This window comes from Hesperophylax consimilis, chromosome 9 (genome assembly GCF_061612785.1).
Source record: "Hesperophylax consimilis isolate HC1 chromosome 9, BYU_Hcon_1.0, whole genome shotgun sequence".
NCBI lineage: Eukaryota > Metazoa > Arthropoda > Insecta > Trichoptera > Limnephilidae > Hesperophylax > Hesperophylax consimilis.
This window is the reverse complement of record NC_142844.1, coordinates 22082378-22109332: the sequence shown is the minus strand read 5'-3', so window position 1 is coordinate 22109332 and position 26955 is coordinate 22082378. Positions and strand designations below refer to the sequence as shown.

General features: G+C 33.5%; 1 protein-coding gene across 1 annotated transcript in view; it reads left to right on the top strand.

Moving 5' to 3' along the window:
* Nucleotides 1-26955, top strand: part of dac (dachshund family transcription factor) — a 288338-nt gene that overhangs the window by 105979 nt on the left and 155404 nt on the right. Inside the window, exon 3 of the mRNA XM_089635788.1 lies at nucleotides 2806-2945. Within this exon, the coding sequence (XP_089491914.1) occupies nucleotides 2806-2945 (140 nt within the window). The remainder of the gene's footprint in view (nucleotides 1-2805; nucleotides 2946-26955) is intronic.

Below are 26955 nucleotides of genomic sequence, written 5' to 3'. Positions count from 1 at the left end.
CATCATAAATGTTTTTCTCAAAACATGAAAACTCAATTAAAATTATTGCTGATGTTTTGAAATAATTATTACGGAATGATTGCCATCCCTCAGAGCGAGTAAAAATATTGATGTGTTTGTGAATGCGACCAGCGCTGGACATCCGGACTCCTATTGACAGAATGTGGACAGTCAAACAGACATTCACAGTAATGGATCGTCCTGTCGTAAAAAGAAATGGGGTTGAATGTAATCTGATATGGCGATGGCCGTTCCATATCATAACGCAGTGGGTGTATAGAAGAATCACACATTATATTTATTTGCGAGAGGAAAGAAAGTTATATAAACGAGATTAGAAGATATGATAAGGAATGTTTATAATTCTCGATAGAAGAAGCTGTATGTATCGAGTAACTAATTTATCTGAAAATTATTTACTAATAAATCCGAGATTTTATATTTATGATTAGGAATTTTATATTCTGGTTGATTAACCGGAATATAATAAACCGACAAAAATTTTTTTTGTACTTTTTTCACAAAAAAATGAAAACACGATTCCACTGTTGCGGAGCTCCTCAAGGTTCTGATTAAGTACCACTTTTGTTATAATTTTAAATAAACGTTCTGTCCTGTCATCTCTCTTAGGAAGCGCTGAAATTATTGTATGCTATATCTATCCCTTTATTGCTGAGAAAACAATGGAATAGTACGTAAAAATAATAATATCACGAAACAATCGCCGTGAAATATCAATTGACCCCAGATCCGGTTGGCGTGCAACCCAGCGAAGATACCCTGTGAATTTATGGCAGAATTAAACTCTCAGTCTGTCTCACTATTTCATCTCATACAGGGCTTTCTGAATGGGACAAGAAAATAAGGAAGGAGAAAGGTATAAATCATCATATTCCGTCAATAATGATTAAGATTCGAAAAAAAATTTTTGACAATGGAATTTCGTTTTAATATTTTATAGCAAATATATAATTTTTTTTAAATTAAAAAGAAGAAGTATAAACTGTGCTAAGAAAATATACCTTAAATTTTGTTATAAATTTAACTTGTTTTGTAATACATTAAAAAAACTCTTTTGATACACGAGAACGGTATATTTTTGTTCATTTTGCGGCTGGCAATAACTCTTCCATCCCTCGCAAGGGTTGAGCAGATTTAGCAACATTGTTTCCATCCCCTCTCGCGTGAGGCCGTTGGAATGATCTATGCCACCTTATTAAATCCTCGTTTCTTATCTCACGTCCTCTCACCTCTGCGTCCTTTGGTCCAGCAAAACCGTTAATACATTGTCCTTCCAACGGATAAATCATGAGGCAGGTTTTTCGTGTGATCTTTTCACGTATCTTGTCCCCTTATGAGGGTGAAATACTAAATATTTCACCCCCGGTATTCTCAATACCTCTGAGATTATTTTACAAGAAAAATAATTTAAATATAGTAAATCTTTTTGCACGAAATTCTTGTATCCTTTTATTTTATGTTTTTCAATTATTGTTATTTGCTAATTTCTACCAAGCATATTATGTATATTACATGTACGATAATATTTAATTTAAAACTATTCATGTATATTTTTGCTGTGTTTAATTGTTGTGTGAATTTTTAACCCTTGAAATGTAATCCATGAATTATTAATATGAGCACAAACGAGATCTAAAATATATTATTGTTTTGAGTTGGAGCAAAAATTTTGCCGTCCTACTGTTTAAAAATCAATATCTCATTATCAATCGAATGATTTACCTTTTTTAACTGTTATTTCTAACCCCAATTTTTTCAATATGCTACAAAACACCTTGTGCGATTCTTTTGTCACACATAAAAACACACTAAAAAACAAATTTTATTTTTTATACTTATTACCCACAAATGCATTTTTTTCACTTCAAAATAATCAAAACCAAACGATCTTAATTCTTCTGCAAATTTTCACACCTTTACCTCACAACCAATTATTGTGTTTAAAAACAACTTCTATACCACAAACCAAAATAAAAATTCCAAAAGCGTCAAGCGTTCCAAAAGGTATTACTTACTTACAGTAGTTGGAGGAGCTCATGCATCTCATGATTATTTTATTGCATAATAATTGTTTACCTGTTCTGTTTTGGTCTATATGGCGAAATGGGTTTTCAATAATATTTAACACTCTGAACTAATTGAAAACTCATTTCGCTTTTAGTTTAACAGATAAACATGTAAATAAATCCAAACTGGCTAATCAAAGTTCTAAATTCTGAACGCACACAATCTGTTAGCATTGCCACTTTCTAAGGCAGTGGCTTGCTAAATTGAAGACTTACGGAATACAACGCTTACTCCTAGTAGTCATCTATTCCTGTAAAGTTATTATCATTTTTCTAAAATTGCCTGGGATCAGATCAGATCCACTTAAAGTAGAATACCCCTCAAACATCCGACAGTACTGACTTCTAAATCGAAGTCTTACGGAATTCTACTTCTAGTAGTGCTTAACTATGTCTGTAAAGTTCTTCTATTCTTTGTGGCATTTTATAAGGATCAGATCCACTGAAAGTAGACATCTCTCAAATATTCGGCACTATCCACTTCTAAATCGAAGTCTTCTGGAATGTCAAATTTACTTGTAGAAGTATCAGTTAAGTTCTTCTAGTCTTTCTGGTATTCCTCCAAGATCAGATCAGATCAGATCCACTCAAATAGAACACCCGACACATGAACACACTGAACCCTGACTGAGCCCCGAGCCCCTTGGAGCGGTGTGGAGCGCCACCAGTACTAACACCGTTGTGTCTCTAACCACAGTAACTGTCTACCACTCCGCAGCTCCAGGCCCGGCCGGCCGCCCAAGCGAGCCTCCCTGGGGCTGTCGCTGGCCGCAGCGCACTTGCCCCAGGGGCACCCCTTCAAGAAGCACCGCATGGAGAACGGGGAGTACTCGCCCTACGAGAATGGCCATCTTGGAGGTGAGTCACAATTCATTACTTTATTCCTTATTGAATCTTGTCAATTTATTATTGTGTATCTTTCGTCAAAGTTTACTTATGATCAATTCGCTCTTTATTTCTGGATTTTATAAAGCATTCGCTTTTTTTAAAATAGTAATTTCTCACTCCCTTTTTTAATCAATTTTAGTACTTCTCCCAGACTTCCCATCTGAATTTCAGAAACTGCATCAAAGCTCAAAACTTGTTCAATTGTTCCTTATTGATTGTCTTAGAAAACTGTGTGAAATTAAACTTCGAAAATTTAGTAAATATATTTAGATAATACTTCATTATCATCGACGGTAAAGATATACATTCAAAACATTTAAAACGTAGTTATACACACTGCACACAGCAGCGCATCTCAAGGTAGTCATAATTTCATTGGACTGCAAATATAGCCAGCCGAACTATAAGCGTTAATATCCCACTGTCACCAATATCGAGATATAAATAAATGGGATCCATTATTAATCTGTCAGTCTTACTTCTCCAATAACACGACACGACACGCTTCGTTATCTGTGCTGAAGAGACGGGGGGATAATTATTTGATGTTCTCTTTCAGCGTATGTTTAATGAGGTTAAACTTATGTTCACAAGTAAACTCGTAAAAGTACGAAATATATGTGTCCGAAGTCACATTTCAAGGCGGTCTTAATTTCCCTTGTAAATTCAAAGCCGCCACGTAGAGTAGTGGAACAAGAGCTCGCAGGCTTGCTGTCTGGGAGAGATGTGCCTGTTGTTGGGATGAATCCAGGATAGTTATGCGAGATCACGACTCTAATTGCGCTCTCTTTGCGGGCGGCGACAGTCGCGATGAGTCCTCCCAGCTTCCCCCTCTCCAAACCGGATGATTGATTACTTCGCGTCTTTTCCTGAGCTCTATTTAATCACTCTATTTCCTCTTCCAAGCATTTATACATTTGACGATGTTACCGTGTTATTATATTTCATTATTCTTGTTTGTTCGCAGGGTGTGTTTGAATATTTTGAATGAATTTGTGCCTGTGTTTCGGTGATTATTTCCCTCTCCTGACGGTTTGTTTATTTCTAATTTAAATGGGACGGGCTGAGAAGTATTTTCCCCTCCCCTCGCCCCTAGCCCCTCGCCGCAACCCGGAGGGTAACAGTTGATACTTGAATTATCAAGGAATCGTTCATATTATATTATATTTGTTTCAATCATGATTCGAGCTTTGTAATAAACGGGGATTACGAACGCCTATGTTTTTGTTTGAATTACGCTAAAATCGTTGTCATTAAAATATCTGCCTACCTACCCTTCTAAGTATGGGTAGTATAACAGGATACTTATTTCAATAATTTAATTTGGTTTCCTTACGATTTAATGATTGAGATTATTTTATTTGAGTTTATACAACGTGGGAGAAAAGTTTTTTTTTGTTTATGTGTACCTATACCTTGATGTTTTATGATATTTCAAAATGAAAGCGACAATTTAAAGTTTCATTAAAATATTCTCCTAATACGTAATTTATATTGATACAGTGGTATTTGTGTAAATAATAATTACCGCATATATTATAACCTCTCATACTTCTAGTGAAAGCACTTTTCTCGGTTATTGCTTTCAATAAACAAATTTCCTTCGAATTTGTGAGTAGTAAATATTTGGTTTTCACCTTTTGACGAAACGATGACAGAAATACGCTATGGTAGGGATGGGTAGGAGGTATTCCGGAAAGGGTGGTGTGGGGTATGATGGGGTAATGGGGAAGGGGGAGGCTTGTAATCCTTTTTTGAACGAAAAGGGAAGAGTATTAACCCTTTTCCTTTCCAGTGCCATGCCCGTTGTGTGAATGAAGAAACGTTGTGTTGATAGTAATTAAAGGTTTATATTATCCAGTTGTGATTATTAGCTGGAAGGAAGTGATGTGAACGTTTGTGTAGGCAGTAGGCACTTTCCGCATTCAGGGGAGGGGGGTCGGGTGGTTTGTGGGTTCGGGCCTTGTACCTTTTGTTGGTGTGTGTTTGCTTTGTGATTGTTTTTGTTTACATTCCAAATGGCGCCGGAGAGTACGGATTAATTATTTTTCATTTAAAATCAAATCACTTCTGTATTGTTCACATTTTACTGGTCCTTTTATGTTGTATTTAAGCACTGATTTGACATTTTTTTGAAAATTAGACATATGATCGCAATTATAGTTAAATCATTTAGCTAAAACTAAACCGGGTGCAGGTTCAATTCTTATTCTGTGTTTCAGGCTAGTAATTATTGCTTATAATAATTTAAAACTAAACCAAAGAATATTATTTGATACCAACTTAAAAGTAAACTTCTTTCAAATACGATTTGAAAAGATGTTAAAAATATATTTTATCACCTATAATGATTATTTAATACATTTTCAGAATTTAAAAAACAATTTCTCAATATCATTCACAATATTTTGTACAGTGATAATTTTGTATTGAGGGAACAATTTATTAAAAAAGTTTTCGTAAATGTTTGCTGCTTTGCGTGGTCTTTTGAAACGTTTTATCACTTTTGTTGGTGTGGTTTAAATTTACCTGTGAATTGAATTGAAATGGTTGTTAATAGTTGGTTCGTATTTAATGTGGGTCAGAGGTGTACCCGGCGGGGGGTGGCCATAACAAGGATACCCGCGGAGTCCAAACACCAACAGGACTAAAACAAATAATAAACAACCCGCCGGGTCCATACTTAATGACAATGCGGTGAATATGGAAGGAATCGGACTTCAACACAGTAATAATCAATAAGGAGATATGAAATAAAGACAAAAAATAGATTTCATTAAACTAACCATACTAAGAATATGAAAAAGATACAACCGGGAGGTAAAGATACTTGGTTGCCTAACTTCAGCGTGATTATGTCGCAAAAGGAATCGGGGTGAAGAATTTCTATGTATGCGTCGTTTGAACTTGAAATGTCTGATGCATGGATTAAAATCGTGTACTTATATTTATACAACTTTTCAAAAAATCATATTATTGTATCTACAATGATTTAAATCATAAAATTCAATGAAATCAAATGCAGAATAATTATATTCAAGACCGGTATCAAATCTTACCAAGCTGAAACAGAAAAGGCAATAACACTACCTGCGCTATTTCAGATCAGAACTAATGAATAACAACCAGAAAACTCAAAGCTGGTATCTAATTAGGCACTTCACCACACTAGGAAAGTTTCAAATAATACAATTTTTTTAAATTAAATTAAGTCGTGGGTGCTTTTTACTCATTGGTTAATATTTGCTTGCTATGTATCTCAGTCGGGATGCAAATTCTACCTGGACCGCGTGACCTAGTACTGTCAATGGGAGAAAATACAATTTGCCACGCGGCACAAAGGAAACATAATATAGCTAAATGGTTATTATAATAGAAGATCCCAAGAATTCGTTCCATGGTGGGAAGACTACCTTACCCACAGTGGCTCGGAATTTTGAAACCCACCCCTGCGTAAAACAAAAAAAATCTCATTAGTACCAAAGATTTTTTTACCGCTTTCGTTGATTTTTTTCAGTTAGTTTTACTTACTTATTTATTTTGCTAAAACGTTATACAAACCAATAAATTGCAAAAATGATAAAGAAAATTAAAAAAAAAAACAAAAATGGTTACATGTAGGTACATACAGTTAAAACTAAAATAATACTTCATGCTTAAATTCGTTGTAGCACGTTTAGAAAATATCCACATTTCTTGCAAAGCAAGTGTAGTATCTTTCCAGAGGCATCACCATTGGTAAGTTAGTTCTGTATCTGCGAAGATTCTGAAGTCTGTGTTGGCGGCCTCGCGTGAAATTATCCTAGAATCCTATTTGAGTTAGAATTTCTGATTTTGACAATAAACCGTGCAGAAGCTTATAAGCAGCAACATGACATCCCTCCTAGAATCAAGGCTGCAGATATCCAGCATCCCAGTTATAAATTCTGTTGGAAACAACCATAGGTAAAAACCGAACTCTCTCATGTAGAGGTATCGTAATTATTTTATTTTCTATTTTCTTGTCCATTAGTACAAATACATTATCCTCTGGCCCCCATATCTGAGATCCACTCTAGAGAATGCTACGCACTAAGCTAAAGTAAAGCAGTCCTATAACTGCAAGTTTGGTCAACTCTTTTATAAAATTTGGTTTTAGCTAAGATTTTTTTAAGTTGACGTTTTTGAAGTGCCCATTATATTAAATTTTACAAATTTGCTATCTCATTTGAAATGAAATAACACAAAACTGGTCTAGACAAATATTATTATGATTATTATGAAATGTGACAGAACAAAAAAGTTTAATTATTAATAACCTAAAAATGTATCACAAGTTAAAGGTTCAGGTTTGTAAGACAAGAAGAGGGATAAGCAACAAGATATTACAAGGATTTTAATAATAACAAAAAATTACACGCGCAAAGCTGCCACAAATAATAGTTTTTTTTAAATTAGATTCACGACAATGTCTATATTATTATGTAATGAACGCACTGTTTGATCTGTCCTTCTTGTTCTGTTTTATAATGTTCCCACTATTTATTTACTGATCTAATAATCTGGTAAAATATAATTTATTCAATGTAATTTTTCAACAGATTGTTAATTATTCAATAATGTTATAATAGAGAGTCAATATTTTGAGTTAAATATTCTTTCTCGTAGATAATTAGGTACCTACCCACCTAACTAATAATATTCTGGTCTGTACAAAAAATATAGAAAGGTCTGAATGGTAGGTATCTACCTACAAATCTTTATCTCTTACGTTGGTTACGTAGGTATACCACCACCTTATCTGTGTCTTTCAATTTTTCTGCACGATCATCAAATTCACACCATGACCTTTTAACGTGCTTACACGCATTCACCTTTCGAACTAACTTTGAATGCATACCTTCTAAATAAGTAGATCGCTTAGGGTCATTTTCGTGGTCTACGATGCATGGAGGCAATAAGCGATGATGTAGGTGAATTGGATAATATGTTTGATAAAGTAAATCAGATATGAACGTTTCGACTTTCTTAAATGTTGTTTATATAAGCATCTTCATAATATTGATTAATATTAAATCACAGATGCAAGTTGGAATACCAAAACCAGATTTATTATGCTTGTGTTAACCAAGAATTACTTCTCAGATATTGTACATACGTAAATTGTGTCTTAAAGTTGTGATCGAGGTCCTATTATATTTAGATTGAAACTTACCTCATTTCACAATAGTTCTTGTCTCGTTTCTAAAATGTGTTTCGTAAGATAAACAACGATAGAAATTCTCAAGATTATTGCACATATTTCTGTGGAGTGACAATTCTAGATTACACGCTCTACCTCAATAGGAAATGTGTGATTACTGAAGCATTGGTTTCTTCATGCAAAATAGAGAAGTCAATGCGCATGTTCCCGTATAATTAAGTGCAAATTGTGGGAAGGTTAGATTACTTCATATTCATAGAAGGTTTCCCCGAGTGCTCATTACACCAATGAAAGAAAAGACTCCACTCTGGCGCCAATCACTTTATTCTTAATTTTGTTCAAGAAGACGGTTTCATCTGCAAAAGAGCTCTGACATCTTCTGTTTGACGGGTAATCTACACAATTAATGTTTATTTATCTTTCAAGTTAAAAATCGTCATCATCAACAAATTAATACACGCAGGCTATAATACGAATTCTGCAGTTGAATCTTGAGTGAGTGCTCGATGTAAATGTAAAATACCGTTAAAATTTGTTAAAAATTGAAATATTATTTTTCAGATTATGATTATCATACTAAAAATACGCAATTTTAATATTTTCATTCATAATTTTTGATTTAAAAAATGATCTAAAACAGCATATTCCGAAACGGTTCCATCTGGTTACAACGTCATTATGACATAGAAAACGTCAATGTCTGGTAAGACGGCTGTCACCAACATCGCCCGGCGTGACGTCAACGCCGCCGAATTCATAAATAAAAACGAACATGTCGTTTTGGCGAAAAATTAAAAAAAAGACCATTTAGGTCATTTTTATTATTTTTTTCAGAATTAAATTGGCTATGGGGGGTGTCATAGTCTCACTGGCTCCAGAAGGTTGATAACAGTTGGTACCCTCCTGCTGTATTCACATTTAAAAAAAGCATATAATTTCAAAAGTTGAATCGTCAGTTAGAGCTCGATATAAATGTACAACAGTAGCTGTAGGTACTAACTGCAAATTGCGATGTGAATCTTTCATAATAAATGCGTGTATCAACTTTCCCAGTTAACAAGTTCTTATATGCATTTGTCTCGTGTCTGTTTTGCGTTATAGCCATTGCCACGAACGGTATAAATAATTTGCAATCAGATAATTAAATATGCAAAAGGGAAACGAATGATATAAAAATTAATTGCATCTTTGAAAAGCAACAAGCTGTGAACGCTTTGCTTCTCGTATGAAAAATTCCTCTCGGGCTCGAACCGGTTTGGCGGGAATTTTTTCAAATTAAACGGCCACATTTCGAGATTTATTCCGCTAAAATGCCATTTCAAAACAAACAGTAGTGATTTGAGCAATTTTGCATGAAACAATACATAAGGTAACCAAGGTTCTAGATACTTCAATTAATAAATCATGACATGTACTTATAGATTTCGTAACCAAATTATTTGAACCCGAACACAGTACTCACACAGATGCATCGCTTGCATAGAACACATTTCAAACTTGATATCGACTTCGTAAAAAAATCATTGAAATTGAAAAAAGTACAGCTTTAATATTTATGTGACAAAAAAGACTCACTGGATAAAACAATTATAAACAGGACAAAAGGGCTGTTCCTCAAGAATATCACTGTCGGAAAGATTACATAAAATACGAATGCACCAATATCTACAAACAATTTTAGTTTATGTTGTTTGGGTAAACTCTAATTGCGCAACCCCTGGAAAAAACCACAATATTATTTGCACCATCTCTTTTATCAATGTAATGTAAATGGTCGCAATTTTGATCATTTATGAATTAAAGATATTTATTACGATGTTTATGTCACGTTACCTATAGCATGTTTGATTTTAATTGTGTAATTAATATCAACAAAATGTCACTGTTATTAATAATTATTATTGTGTCTTGTTCATTTGAACAGAATCGCAAAAGGGCGTATTTAATAAATTATCGATCGTTTAATATGTCAGAAAAAACACTGTTGGAATTAACCCAGCGCAAAATATTTGCATTCAGTCATAGCTGATTCCAGCGTAATTTAAATGCCAAGTATAACTCGTATTTGTCAGTGTGGAACTGATATCGCATGTTGAACTATAAAAAAATATTCTGTTTTATGAAAAAAGAGGGTAAGTGTGTATTATGTTGTTATGTTTCATATGAATATGTTAAACACTATGTAATTATACTTCGTAATTTATCTCGTCATTGAAATAATCGGAATGTTAAGAATTTTAACATTGGTTCAGTGGTCTTAAACATTTTAGTTATATGAGTATTTCTCAAAATAAATGTACGTAACGAAAATGTAGTTACGAAATAGTGTTACGAAATAGTCATAAGACGTAACTAAATAGTAAACATAAGGCTTGTTTACACAATGGCAAATTTTATTTTACTTTTTTTATTATTTATTAAATTTAATTTGTTGTCGTCTTTTTTAAATGTAAGTAATTATCCTTTACTTTTTTATTTATTGTACATACTACAAACATACATAAACTCACGACCCAAATACTTGTATTTTGTTATACCCGTTGTAAGGGGCTTAAAAAAAACAAGGGAGTACAAATATTTTTTTTTTAATCAAATTATCAGCTCCCAAATTTAAGTACCTAACACGATATTCAACAAATCTTAAGAAGTTAAAGAACAGGCACTGTTTAAACTATTAAAAATTTAATAACATACAATTATTTAGTTTGAATCACTATCCATTAGCGTTTTATAAATTTCTTCCTCATCTTTATAATAATTGAAATCTTTCCAAGACACATTTGGTTTCACAGTCAGTTTTTCAGTCTTTGGTTTATCACTCCGCTTTGGCGCATGAATATAGTCATTTAGTGATAGAGATTTAGAGATAAGGCCCTTACGAACCACTTTCTTTTTTGTATGGATATTTTCCACTTTTTCGTTTTTAAGAATAGTCACTCCACATGGTTTATCTTTGATTTTGTGAGAATCTTCAATTTCATTTTCATTATTCATATTTTCAATATCAGTGTTATTTTCTATGGCATTATTATTTCCTATTATAACATCTCCGATGTTGTCATCAAAATTATTGAAATTAAATTCTGCTTCATTAAATGTTATTGCATCCGACAAATATTTATCAACTGTAATTATAACTTCGTCAGTTACTAAATCGTCGAAAAAAATTATTGGCATTGAATTTAAATCAGTGGTTAACCCTTCTATCATATGACTTTTTATTTCTTTACTTTGTTTTTCTGTGTCATCTGTTTGTATTATATCAATGGGATATTTTTGTTCTTCTATAACTTGTTGGTGTTTTACTGTTGTTTTTCCTTTTCCTTTTCCTTTATTTTTTATTTTTTCTTCATCGTGTTGTGTAGAATATGTTTCGTCTTCAGTTATTAATCCTTCTTCTTTGAGGCATTTTATTTCAGTATCATAGAAAGTACGGTTTGCAGATATAAGTTTTGATGAAGATGACATTGTTGCTTTTTCTTTTTCTGTGGGTTTTCGTTTCTTGCCTTTTTCCTTATTTGATGAGTCCTAAAAATTAAAAAAATAATCATTGAAGTGTATTTTATTAATAATCCCATTGATACTATTCGAAATTTCAGAATTCTAAGGGGTATTATTAGATTTTTACCTGCGTTTCCTTGTCTTTGATCCTAAAATGCGTTTTCTCTTTAATATCTAATCTCAAATCAACTTTCACTCCTATGTTTTTAAAACTCTCTCCGTCATCTGTTATCTTTAAATGACCTTCATTCTCAAATTCCATATCTATTAGATTTGAATCACTACGTAAAATTAAACTGATATCACTTTCGGTCGTAGTAGAACTATTTGTTCTTTTGAATCTTTTAGCTGGTGGGTATTGTTTTTTCAAGGCTTGACGTATGTAACTACATTGTGCTTTTGGTTCTGATAGGGTGTTGGATAGAAGTTCGTGTTCTTTTGTGTAGTAACAATTGCAACAGATATTTTTATTGCAATCAAAGCAGCTCAGCAATTTATATTTAATTGACGTGTTGCCATCCGTTGAAATTTGATGCAGCTTCATTGTACCTTTTATAGGAACAATGTTTTCAGGTATCATTTTGGTCATCTTTTGAATGTCGTTTTCATTTATATAAAACATTTTTACTTTGCTATTAACCATTAAATAGTCATATGCTTCTTTTGCGTTGGTTATATCATTGCCGTGTGAAATATGATTGTCAAGTTGTCGTTTCAATGCTCCACCAACCCCATCAGCTGGGCCTTTTCCATGAGAGGCTTCAAAGAAATTCCAAGTTGCATATTTAAATCCGTAATCTTTTATATTTTTTTGGAACAAAAAGAAATTATGTTTTTGGCGGTACTGAGTTGCAGGACTATCAGAAAAGATATGAATCTTTTTAATGTTAAAGTATTTGCATAGTTTCATTATTGGATCCAAATGAGCCCAGATTGCTCCAGGACCATGTTCATTATTTGGGGATATGGAGCATATGGATTTGGGATTCACATTTTTTCTGTAAAGTACGCAAGTGTGCAATGTGACCTGATTCCTGGATCCTCCGAAGTGTACAGCCTGAATTTCTTCCGACTGCTTGCATGAAAAGTTTTCTGAAAAATCACAAATCAATGCAGCTTCGTCTTCATCAAGGTTTTCAATACACTTTTTCCATGCTAGGTACTGATGCAAAACATTGAAGTAATGAGTTTTAAATTTTTGTACATCATCTTGAAATTCTTTAACTAATGTAATCACAGTTCCTTTCACTACTTGTTTTGAATACTTCTTTGTCTGCTTTTCTTCAGATTTCTTTATTCCAATTTTAGTATAGATATGTATTCCCATTTTCCATTGAAGCCACTGCACGGGACTATCTTCATTTATGGTCAAATCAATATCTGGTTTCTTATCTTTGCATTCAGAACACTCGGAGTACATGCATTTGAAACATTTGCTGCAAGTGACATTTTTCATAAGTTCATCAATGTCAGATGTTTGAAGCAAACCTAGCTTCTTCAACGATTTTGCTTTGAAAGATAAATTGCAATGCTTTATGCAAGCACAAGTATTCCTATCTTGAAGTCTTGGTTTCACAACGGAGAACGGTCGGAACCGATAAAAAGTTTGTATAGATGCTTTACCACCTTCTGTCCTGTATTTTCTGTAGAGCTTGTATATTGGTTCAATTAAATATCGCTTTTGTACTTTTTCTTTGTTTCTCGTTATGCACTCGTTTTTTCCCGCGCTAGATCTACTTACATCTTCTCTTTCAAAGAAATCTTTGATTTCTTTCTGGTATTTCTTTTTAATTTGGTTACTTGATTTCGTCATTCTAATTCTTCCTTTCAGCCCAAGAACATTAGAAATAGCTGTTTTTAATTTGTGTTTATTTACTATTTGGTTTGTAGCTACTTTTTTTAGTACTTTCTTTTCTCTGGGATCTGCTTTATTGAACTCTGTCTTTAAAGAATCTGTAATTGTATTTAGCAAAATTAGCTTTCTTTTCACCTTATCTTTTTCTGGCGTGGACACATTTGGTAAAGTTTCTTCTAAAAAACTATTTGATTTCGTTAATGGTGTATCGTCACACCGTGGAGTTTCAGTAGTTTCAATGGAAATAGCATCATTATTAGTTTTAGTTTGTTTATGCAATAATATTTTCAGAATGTTCACTTGCCTTTTCATCCGATTACAGCACTGTCTTAAATTCTTATTTCGACTTTTTAATCGAGTATTTTCTTCAGTCAGCTTTTGTAGTCTTTCCTTTAGGATTTTTTTATCATTTTTTCTATCTTCAAATGTATTATTGTCTTGTGTCATAGGATTAGCCATTTTCTTTCTTTCAGCTCTTTTATCATTGGCTTGTCTCCACTTTGCTCGTAGCTCTTCTTTTTCTTCTTCTGTAAGAATTTCTTTTTTCTTTTTGATATTTTCTTTAACTTTTGTTAAATGCTTAATTCGGATTTCCTCATATTTATTTGGCTTTTCCTTTTTCAGTCTTTCTCTGTAAGCTTTTTGCCTTTCGGCATTCGTTTTTGGGGGCATTCCTAAAAAAAAGTTATGCTGTAGTTATGGTTTTATCAGAGTAAATAAAAATAAATTTATATTTAAATAAGCTTTTATAAAAAACTTAAGGCACTTATAAATATTGTATAGAGCGCCTGTAGAACGGATAGTGTGTATGAGTGCCTAAAGCTTATTTAAAATAAAACCAGTATTGGACGGCTCAGCTTGATCTTCAAGTACTTGTCATTATGTATAATGCCATATAATCGCGATGATAAAACATACAAGTCCGACGAAACCTGCTCTGCCATTGACCATCAGGAATTTCCAGCGCATCCTATGTATTACAACCTACCTACTTTCCAGCGCCATCAACAGATCTGCTCTATGGTATAATAAATTTTATTTTTTTCCTATTATATCTAAATACATATGTATATTTGTGCATTGTGCATAATATATTACATTATTACCAAACTTAGATAAGACTTTCATAAAAATGCTAGACACACTAACAATATACTTACGTTTTCTTAATCACGTTGTAACTGTGTACACTCAGCTTTACATTGAACTTTTTCGTTACGTTACGAAATTCATAACAAACGTTACGAAATTGTAATAAGAATTTATGTTATAAAAAGTCAATGGTTTGATAAAATTTAAAAGTGTTAATATGTAAGCTTAGCAATGTTCGTTCCGCACATATTACAAAAAGATGAGTAGAAAAAGACTTACCGTTTTGTGAAAAAAGGCTATAATATTTCCTGTTACGAAATAGTGGTCCCACTAAAGAAACACGTTGTTACTGATTTTAACAATTAATGTTATGGCGGAGAAGTCAGACCAACAACTAATCAGAAAGAGGCTAGTGTTGCCCATGTTAAATTTTACAAATGGGTTCAAAAATTACGGTGGAAGTACTAATAAAACGTAACTAAAGAGTAGTTACTAAAAAGTAAATGACTATGTCTCATTTTGTTTTTTGTGCATAAATTATTAATTTATTATGAAACCCCATAGAAAATTACTTTGTACAGAAACTACATTTAATTAAGACCCTAAAACTTACAAAAAATCACAAATTATAACGTTATTATCGCATTTTATGAAGTATAAACAAATGAGGTGGGTAGGGTGGCAATTTTATTTTGTATGGAAGGTAAAAATCGATATTTTTTAAAAAATTAAAATATTTGCGAATTAATACGATTGTAATGTTTATTCTTCGATATGTTAAAGTGTAATATTTATTCTACAAAATGGTGCATATTTTTTTTGTATGATTAATTAAAAACATGTGTAATTTTTGAACTGTTTCTAGGCACACTTTATTTTTCCAAAATGTACACTTTTTTTGAGAAATACTCATATGTATAAATGTATATATTGTATAGGTACTGTAGGTAGGTACTTACCTAGCTTGTTGATGCAAGATGACTAGGAATAGAAAGGTTCCATCTGCCATGGCAGTGTCACTCGATAATGAAATGTAAAATAGCTATTTATAGACCCTCACAGCCTCCGTGGTCGAGGTTAAGGCTCTCGACTATCAATCCGGAGGTCGTGGGTTAAAATATCTAAATAAGTTGAGTTAATTACTAATAATAGTATATTTATGGTACTTTCCAGAGTGGGAGACACTCTCAGTATCGCCCTGGTGTAAGACCACCGTTCAGAATTGAAACGTTGCTTGAAATGGCTTTAGCCGCGTTAAGTGACAAGATCTGAATAACCATGTACTTCCTCACCTTCCTCTTCCCATCTCCATTCTCTCCTTATTACTTTCAGGTCACGACATACCCTGATTGGGGATGCCATAGTCTCATTGCCTCCAGATGGATGGAAGTAGTTGGCACTCTTACGCGGGATTCACATTCAAAAATGTCAGATGAAACCCCTTATCAAAAGGGTCGAAATAAAGGATTAAAAATCAATCCTAATGGCTAATATTTGATAAAAACACATATCGAGTCAATCTCTATAAAAGTTAGTTTGTCTTACCATTGATAAAAAAATATTCTTTATTTATTTACTCAAAACACTAGCTGCCAAAGGTTTTGTATCGCTTCACAATACATGCATCCAGGGTCTAGGGACTCGAATTGGAGACCTTATAATAAACTGAGTTGACCAATCTGGGATCACTACAATAATAGCAATTTGCCTAATTTTAAATTGATAGTTCGAACGTGATTCTAACAATGTCAGATATTCTTGTTCTCTGCATGGAATTGCCCAGTGTTACGAGCGCTCGATGTAAATAGGCAGATCCTAAAAAGGTTAGATTTTTATTAATACGAACCAAATATGGTCATGATTATGATTGGAAATCTTTCGATTCTTGAGTATGTGTTATTAAAAGTTGGTGAAATATAATGTTACTAAGAAACTAACATTATTTACAGAATTTTATAAGTTCCATGAAAATTCGTTTTAAAATCATTGGTGAGATTGGAAAAACTAAACTAGACTTTAAAAAAATTATCCTTTTTTAAAAAATGTGCTTTTTACTCTTCCACTTTGGAGTCTGTCAATATTCCGTTTGGGGAATCCATCTCCTCTTCGATGATTACACTAAATTGTTCCCTGATGGATTGAGCAGATATATTGAGTGGTGGTATTTTTGGGTGTGTTCTTTTCTTTTATTTAATTTGACCAATTTATAGTAATATCATGGCCGTTTACTTGCGTTGGGCGATCGATGATGGGTTTTATTGGTAACTCGTATGGCGTTTTAGTATTTGACTGCGGGCAATGATGAAATTACAACAGAAGATACGTAGAATTACAATATTTGTTGTATTATACATTATATGTACCTAGTTTATAACGCAGAGTGGCGGATTCGATTCCCGAAACATTTAAAAATGAATAATTAAATCGACAGTTTTCGTTCGGGAGTAGTTATTGCTTCAGGAAAATCAGCTCCCTGCCATTTTGTAAAGAGGTTTTTGCAAAACCAATTCTTTCTCGTCATTCCTACTACATTATTGTGGGATAATAAAGTCGCTAACTTGAGTAGGTACTATAGTGTTAGGGTGAGATCGCAATAGACAATGTTTTATATACAGTAGTGCGTACTCGCTCATTATTTTTTCTGTACCGAGATCTCGTCCAGTTCAGAGGTTAATTTGTTATAAAAATTGTTACTATTATCGTGCGTTCAATTGACTATAAATTAACTCAAGGGTTATTCCTAAATTCTACTCTCCATAGGAAATCATCTGAGAAATTAATAAATATAGTATGTATTCTTTATTTTACTTCTACGAATTCTGGATCTTCTTTTTGTGCTAATTTTGACGGTAATAGTGGTATTGTTTATGTCCTGCTGCCTCCTCGACAGCTCTATTATTCGTTCGTCTCTTCAAAAGTCTCCCGGCAATCCACTTCGTATTTTGTATCAGATGCGGCTTCGTATATTGTTTTCACGTCTATTGGGAATCGATGATCGATTTTATTAGAGGTGTTTTTGCGGCCATCTTTGTGAAAAAATCTATAATAATAATTTGAATCCAATGGGTACTCAGCAAGCTTTAACATAATAATATGGGTGTGATAAAACTGTATTATGTTTGAAAAAACCAATTATTATTTTCACAACTCTACGAACTAGCGAATAATACTTAACAATCTTAACATTGTTTGGTTTCGGACATTTTGGAGTAGATGTTTTTGCAGCATGCACATTCCACAAACGCGGTTTGTTTAGATTTTGCTGAACGATATAACTTTTTTTTACAGTTTTGGTGGTAACTACCTATTGGTTTAACCGATTATTTAAGATGGAAGGTATAACTGTTTCCGAATACATAGAACAAAGCCAAATATTCTTACACCGTCTTTTTTACAATAGCTTGGAAAACTACATTGTTTGTCATAGTTTTCTTATCTTGGATTTAAAACGAATTACAACAGTAAATGGGTGCACATCTTCGAACTTAAGTTTTTGATCAATTACTCAACGTATTATATCTACGGCAATTTGCCGCCATAAATTGTACATTTAACATTTATAAATTCTAATTTGAACGGTCTTCCATATATGATTGATTCACCCAGACTTCAAACATCATAATAAATAACAGAATGTTTTGCATACTGGATACAGGTTGCCCCAACATCCTCTATCATCTGTAATTTTTTATTGCCCCCGGTGGGACTCCTACCCCAGTTTACCTTTTGTGTTTTAGTGCCGTAAATTACCGAGCAATGGTACGCTCGGCATTTGGGAGAGTTATTCTGATAATTCCAATATCGGTGTCACCGCGAGTTTTGAGTGGAAGGTACATAACTGGCGGGGTAAGGATTATCCATCTACGTAGATATCTATGGAAAAGCTCGGTTGCGATTGGAATGCTGGTATTCCGTTTCTGTTTTTCTCTGTGGATTTAGTAATATTATCATTTTATCCGCCGCGCCGGTTAAATATCTCCTTTGGGCGCGCGCCCTCCCCGCGATGATTATACGATTGATATTTTTGGAATTCGAACGGGCTCTGTTGGTGGAATAGCCTCGGATAACTGTCATTATTGAAATCGTACCCGTAGATATTAATTTACATAAATATTAATACGAAAGAATACGCATTCATAGATAATTTAATAATACGTTTAATATACGCACAGGTTCACATTTATATACACTGCCATTGGGATTGGAGGCGATTTCAATAATTTAAAATGACTTACGGCAGTCGCGTGTTGATTGATGCCAATTCGTTGATCTATCGAACATTCAAAATCCATTTTGGTTTTATTGGGGTTCTTTTGTTTCTGTCTGGCCACGTGACCGTCGCGTGTTGAATGATAAAATTGCGGTTTTGCATTTTTTTTACATTTATTGAAGTGAAACTTCTTTAGGCGCGTAATGGATTTTCGGGGACGGAGTAAAACCGAGTCAGGATCGACACGAAAATGCGGGTACCCCCACCACCGCTCACCGTTCACTGTCCCTCTCTCACCATATGCGCTTGTTGAGGTGGGGGAGCCGCTCACGAACGTTCTCTCTCTTCTCTTCTTTCCTCTCTCTCAGACACCAGCGAACTGCGCCACGCCAAGCATCAGCTGCTTGGTTAGTATACTGCGTCGTGAGTGTAATACGAGTGAAATACGTAATTGATTGTGGTTCATACGGTTAATTTGAAAATAGAGAGAGAGGAATAAATTAAATTTGAAAATAGAGAGAGAGGAATACTAGAAGTTTCACTTCTGTCTTGCGTAGGCTTGACACACCCACTTTTTTCCTTATAATTCTGGAAATGTCCGCCCACGCAGGTGCACATCAAAATCATTGATACAGAATATGCAATCTTCCTTTGAGGTATCCACTTTTTACATCGGTTTAAATGTAAGAACTATTTATTTAAAAAATATTTTACAACTGTTCAAATAAAATGTATCGCATTCTTATTGTATACTTGTAGGTACTTATTTTTACAAGCATTCAAAATTATGTTACCTATGTTGTTTTTTTTTAACAAAAAATAATAATGTTAGAGGTGTATATTGTCCATCTCTCTCTCATACGGTCATTCCTACCCTAGCGATAGACCGAGACAACAACAGTCATCCTTTCTTCCGAGCCGATGATCACCTCGGATGTTCAATCTCATTCAATTATGACGATAATAGAAATTGATTTGTTAGAGTAAAAATTACGTTCAAACCGACGACGGGTCGATTATTTTTCGAATTCGAACACAATCGAATGTTATCCGAAAGGTAAACATTCGAAATTTGAAATAATAACGCGTGTGGGCCGTTTCCGGATGAATTGGTTCGAAATTCAAATATCAGACTTGACAGGTAGGGCCGTACAGCGTTTTCAATAATAATTATTGACTTAATATCCTTTGTCTTAAGTGCATAATGAACTGTCAAAAGTCTGAAGCGGTTTGTTTCAGTGGTGTGCCTACACTGCCTACAGTTTAGTCGAATGAAAATCTAACAGATCTTTTACTTAGGTAGTTAGGTTCCGACTTTAAATTTTGAATGTTGTTAAAATTCATGAAATGGAAAAATATCGTTAGTTAAATGGATCTATTTGCCAATGCTGTAAGATTGACTTAATGCAAAAATTCTCTGAATTGCTCTCCGAAGTACAAGTTAATGGGAAAGACTTCATCCACCGATGAACATTATGTGAACACGATGATGATGACGATATCATAAAAAGAAGTTCATAAAAAAAAATACGAAAAAATCGTTTTTGGCATTACCTATGTCTACTATGCAATAGAACACCTTAGCAGAAATATTCTCAATCTTAACGGTTAACTACTGAAAATATACTTACGCTCTTTTAGTATTAATTTTTATTATTGAATGGTTTTGGTATTTACATTTTAAAATCGTGTGGTAGGACGGGCGGGTCGGTTCGTGAAATTTATAAAAATGTGTTATTTTTAGCTCAATAAATGAACTGCCGTATGACAATAAAATTTCTGTAATGTAATGAAATCCAAATTTCTACATTGTATTTGTTATTAATTTGAAAACTCCCTTTTAGTTTGCTATTTAATCTGAAGGGGTCGTCTTTATGATCTCTTTAACGGCCCAACACCTCGGGTTATCGGCCCCACTTAACCACTCTCATCTGCCACGTACTGTACTATGTATGTACCTGTGCCTGTATACTATACACAGGCGTTAATCGTTAATGGATAATCTAACTTGTACATTAAATCGTTTATCGTAGGTCAAATTTTTCGCGTTCCGTCGCCGGTCAATCAAAAATGTAAAATGCACACATTTTTGATGTGTGAAGCAGGGTCGTATTAGTAGTAAATAACACCAATGTTTGATATTGCCACTAGATGCAGGCATATATATGTAGGTACTTGTTTGTACTATGGTTACCTGACCACAGACATTTGCTTATGGGTAGGTTATGCTTTGCGGCCTTCTGTGCTAGACAAGTAATGTGGAAGAATTCAAAAATAGATAAAATCATTGTTGTTTTTGAAGTTATCTTAAATTACTGTAGTGCTATCTTTGTAATTTTATTCCTTAACTATCTCAGACCGCATATTTACAATTTACAATTGATTGGAGCCAGTGGTAATGTGATCCTTAGGTAAACTTTCTTAAGTCTCTTATCCGGATCTGTCGAAAACTGCGCACTTAGTTGAGATGACTCAATAGGTATAGCACAGAGTCATGAAATCAAATAAATGTATATCTTTCTATAAAGATATTAAGACAGCCAAAAGAAGGTATTCATGATTAGAAAGTAAGATAACTTGATTATTAGATATTGTTTATGGGAATAACTAACGATAATTTCTTTATTATGTTTGTTATTTTATAGGTTTGGTTTTTATTGAGTGATTAATGGAAATCTCTGCTTCCTATCACGCAATTCAATACAGCAATAAATGTACACAAACAAATACTAGAACCTAAATACCTGCACCTACACAACATTTTGTGGTTATATTATGCCATCAGAATCGTCGAGATCACCTGGGCAGCCGCTGGTGGCCCACTCTCTTGGTGCCCGATTTACCTACAAAGCCTGCCATGGGGCTTGTGTTTTGTCTTCGAGCCACTGTTTTATTAGAGGTACTTTGAGGATTCCTATTGTGACTCAACTGAATTTTCTATTCTTGAACGCATCACAAATATTTTTTTACATCATTGATAACTCGCATTGATTAATCTAATATACCAATAACGCTTACCTGCTTCCACTGATGCAAAAAGATACCAACCAAATGAAAGAACAAGCTTAAATATCTTAATAACACATCAAGCGATAATTAATGGCCTCAGCATATCCTTTGCAACTTTATTGCAACGAAACTTCACTCCGTACAAGATGAACTTATTTGATGGGGTATGTTTCTTTCGGCGGGAAATAAAGCCACCCACAGCTCAGTTAAATGGGGTAATAAAGTAAATTGCTTCAGTTGGGCGCAGTATCACACTTGACTATGCCACCCCTCGTATAGTCGGCTAAAGGCCAGTCATTTTTGGTTGACCGGACACAATTCAACATATTTAAAAGTTTTTACTTATAAAATCATGTTTCTATATTTATAAGCAGACAATATAAAAAAATAGTTTAATTTAATTTTAACATAAACCAACCCACATGTTATTTGCACTCCAGAAACTCATCTCATCATTTTAACGGTATTTTCAAATAATTTGGTGCGAATTTTTAAATGTATCTAATATTATTATTTTTTTTTACTTCTGTGAACAAAATCACAAATTAGATAATTTTATAAGTACGTTCCGATGCTAAAATTTATATCATTTTCTATTTCAAAGATTTGATCATTTTCACGAGATCTTTCATATAAATATCCCACCAGCAGAGTTGAAGATACCTGATAGCTCATCAAATATGAAAATGTGATAAACCTCTGCAATAATCCGTGTTTATTGTCACATTTGACGGCTTATGGTCGTTGGGCATAGAGAGTTAGGCTTGCGCTAAGCCCCGTCCGTGAATGACGCCCAAATCCGAATGTGACAAAGACATAAAAACAATGTTATTGCTTATAAACCCACACAGGCTGATGTCTGAAGGTTGAACCCGAAAGACCCCAACTCGAAAGATTGCCCTAACTCGAATTATACCCTAACTCGAAAGATGCTCAAACTCTGAACTCGAAACGTATTCGGTTCAGTCTTAAGTATTTCTGGGGCTCTTAATTTTAGTTCATAATATGACAACCTGATGAACTCATAACTGTGGCGGTTGAGGATTTTATCCCACTTTATCCTATTTAATGATTAACGTGGAGGCTATAGTGACCTATGCTTTGAGTTGGACTTAAATGGTCATCAAATTTAGTATTGCCATATTATTATAAGTATCTACTGGAAGGTATAAGTGTCATTAAATCAAATATTTTGATGATGGGGCAATCGGGTTATGAATTTTTTTTGGGAAAATTACGAAATTTTACTGATTAATACTTTTTTACCCCGCTAAACGTTATAGTGCTCATTAATATCAAAATGCAATCTTCACCTCTATTTACTGTTGAATCCTATGAAGTAGGAAGGTACTTATATAAAAAAAATTGTTTGTCTTAATAATACAAATAACTCGCCTGTTGATTTCTGGAATATCTAAAATGAAAACATGTTATTTGTTTCCAATGTCAGTTCCATCGTGAGCTATGGAGCTTTGAAATATCTTTCTAACTGTTAAAATTGTACAAAAAATTGCTCATTACAAAAGAATTTTGAAATTAATGCAAAGTTGGGTAGTAATAACTAAATAAAAATTGTGGAATTTAAAGAAATTTGTTTAATGGCTTTTGTAAAGGTTAAATTCACAGATATTTATTTTTGTTTTTTATTTATTTTATATTATAGAAAAAGCAGTACGCTGTATACAGTAATGAAACAAATAACAGAAATAAATATTTCAAGGTTGGTAATTATATGTTGTATGTATATTTATTAAATACCGGGTGACATGTGTGGCGTACAGACGGATGTTGGTGAATGTGTAAATATATATATATGCGCATTAAACAGTTTATATCATTGAGATGATGCTCCTTTTAAATTTGGGCAGTATTAAGATTATATTAATAGCACGGTTAATTGGCGAATTAGGTGCTGTATTTGTAATTGTGCGTCTGGAATAACGCTGTATGTCATGCGGTTCCATGATAACTCAACACACTTTTAAAAAGTGATATAAAGTCATTAGAAACGATGAATTTTTTTTTCGTAACCTAACCTAACCTAACCTACTTAACCCAGTTAATAAAGTTTTTGTTTCTTAACTTTCCATGACTTTATATAACTTTTTAAAGATGTAATGAATTATCATTTTGATGATTTATCCGGTCAACATGTCATGCATGTCTCAATAAAATTAATTAAGGACAGAAGTATGTATTATATATCTTTGAAGTTGCACACATTATATAGCTTCCCGTAATCAGAATGACTTAGGCTAGCATTACACTTGTAAGTTTTTTCGTAAATTTACGACTTCTAGCCAATGGGCGCATTGGATTTTCAAAATGCAAGATGCCCATTGGCTAGAAGTCGTAAATTTACGAAAAAACTTACAAGTGTAATGCTAGCCTTAGAAAGATGATGTTAATCCAATTTTTCACGTGTACCTAATAATATTTGTAAATAATATATGGATTTTAAACTTGATAATGTGTATCGATATTCAGTTCGTATGCCTTGTGCTTACATTTCCTGAATAACAGTTCAATAGCTCAGTGCAAGCTTCTCACGTTCATACGATATGGGAACTTTACTACAGACGTATATAAATACCCCTGTTTCCATACAAGCAGCGATATTGTAAGCTAACATGAGATCGGTAATCACCTGCAATAGAATACGCTCGAGCCGTGCGGATGTATTAACATTTTGATAGTACAGTAAAAACGAGTAATAATACCTTGGAGAGAGATGGCAACTTATTACATTGTAATTAATGCTAGTTTGTATCATTTGGTCCAAATTTTAAAATCAAAAGCGATAAATTTAAGTTTATTTAACAACACTAATTTTTTAATCATTATTTTATAGAAGGTTATGACTTTTTGTAAACGCTCCATTTTATAACCCCACTTAATAACTCATACGAATTCGCTTGTACTCACCCCACTGTTCGTAATGAATGCCTCACTTAGTAAATGCGTTTCTTCAACACTCAACCTGTAACAACATAATATTAGGTAGAGTTATATCCGTATATGGTAGATCCTCCACTTCCGAAAGCCTTAGCGAAAAGTTATTGCCTAAAAACATGCACGAGCCGAGCGTCCGTTGGCACTTTTACAAGAATTGTGGTATCTTTCGAAGGTCGTAAAAGGTTTTTTTTATTTCCACTAATAGGTAAATGGAGTGGTATTTTACAAGATTTATTTAGATTATTTATAGCTTCTGTGGTTTTTAAGTAATTTAATATATACTATTTTTAGGAACTGTATCGTCAGCATAAGAGATAATCATTGACCAGGTAATGAATGAATAAATATGTCATTTAAATATAAAATTAATAATATCGGTCCCAGAACGGTGTCTTGTGGAATAACAAAATTTGGATTTTGTTTGTCGCTAGTTTTGTCATCGATTTTAACAAATGTTCGGTTAAAGAGACAAAAAATACTGCCTAACAACGTTAGAAAAATAAATATATTTACATTTACAATCTATTATCTATAGTGAAGAAATAATAATCGCAAATTCAAAAGACATTTTGAGTCGTGTTCTCCAGACAGCCCAATTAATTTTGTATTCAAGAAAGAATTTCGGAATTTTTTCAATAAATTTGATCAATTCTCCAAAATAAAAGAAAACTTGACCTTACTCCTTAAACACCAAACACGACGATGACGCACTTCGATCGGTAAATAATACTATTGTCATTCCATTTGATTAAATTTCAATGATTTTCAAATGTTTCTCACTTTAAATGGAAATAATGAATTTTCCTGAATGTTATTACAATATTCACAATAACACCCGTTAAAAGTTACGTGCATGCATTTTGCAAAAGCAACCAGCAAGGTCCACGGTCAACGCATTAAGCTTTTCCCAGAACTTGCAAAATAAAACGTCTTTACCAAAATTGCGTTGCATTCTCTATCCCAATATTTGAAGACTGATATCAGAATTGGTTCTTTTTACCTGGAGGCATTGATGTTTTGCAGATTAAATGATTCCAGGGTAGGTGCACCGGTTGCTGGTTGCTGGCCAGTAATAATAATTACAGGCTGTCATAGTCCCCAGACACGGACCATCGTGAAGTTAGCCGGGGTTGGTGTCACTGCGGCGAGCGGGCCTCTTCTTCTAACTTCACAGTTGTACAGTTCAGACGCGATTTCGATTAAATTTTAATTAAATCCCACCATAATTATAATCGTGAGGAGTGTGAGTGATGGCGACGGGAAGATAAATCTGCCAACTAAATAGTATACACATACGTAAACACACACTTGAAATACATTTCATCGTATGAGTAAGCTCATTATATCACTTCATACTACTCATCTACTGCCTATCATTGAATGTGTATGAATGCTCTCACAGCTCTGAACACTTCTTTCACTTGCTTTTTTAATGAAATTAAGGTTATGTTATGATTTCTATATGTCAAAACATTGAGATGAAAATTAATGGTTGTTGCTGTTTGTTTTTTGATGTATTTATTAATTTATCAGTGAACCACGACGAGCCAATTAATTATCTGAAACATGTTAATAAAATTATCAAGATGATAGCAAATGTTGTTAAAAATTTTTTTTAGTCAGTCAAATTGCTATTTTCAGTTATTCATACTAAAAGTAACATATCACAGACTTAATGCTGTAGAAATGAGATCCCTGGGGCGAATGTGTGGTAAAACCAGTATGATCGTGTGAGAAACGTGGAGATCCGCAAAGAATGCAAAACTAACGTTGGAAGATTGGGAAAGGGACGCTCAGATGGTTTGGGCATGAAGAGCGAATGAAAGAAGAAGGAGTGTAAGAATACATGACGCAAATGTGAATGTTAGAAGATGTTGGGAACGTTCGAGGAAGACATGGCACGATCAAGTGAACCAGATACTTGAATCGAGTCATAATAATATTCATGAATGTGAATGAGGCAAGGAATGTGTGTGTGTGTCAAGACCGAGTAGTTTGGCGGTACATCATTTGCTTTGTGGTTAGTTTGTTAGTCAATGTAACAAATCGTTGAACTAAATTAAAGTCCATTAATAAATACGTAATATTATCAAGTGGAATTGAACGTGTTTATTTTTAAATTTATTAATTTTCTAAGAAATGGAATATGCAGAGGACCTGATTTTTTCTAAACTAC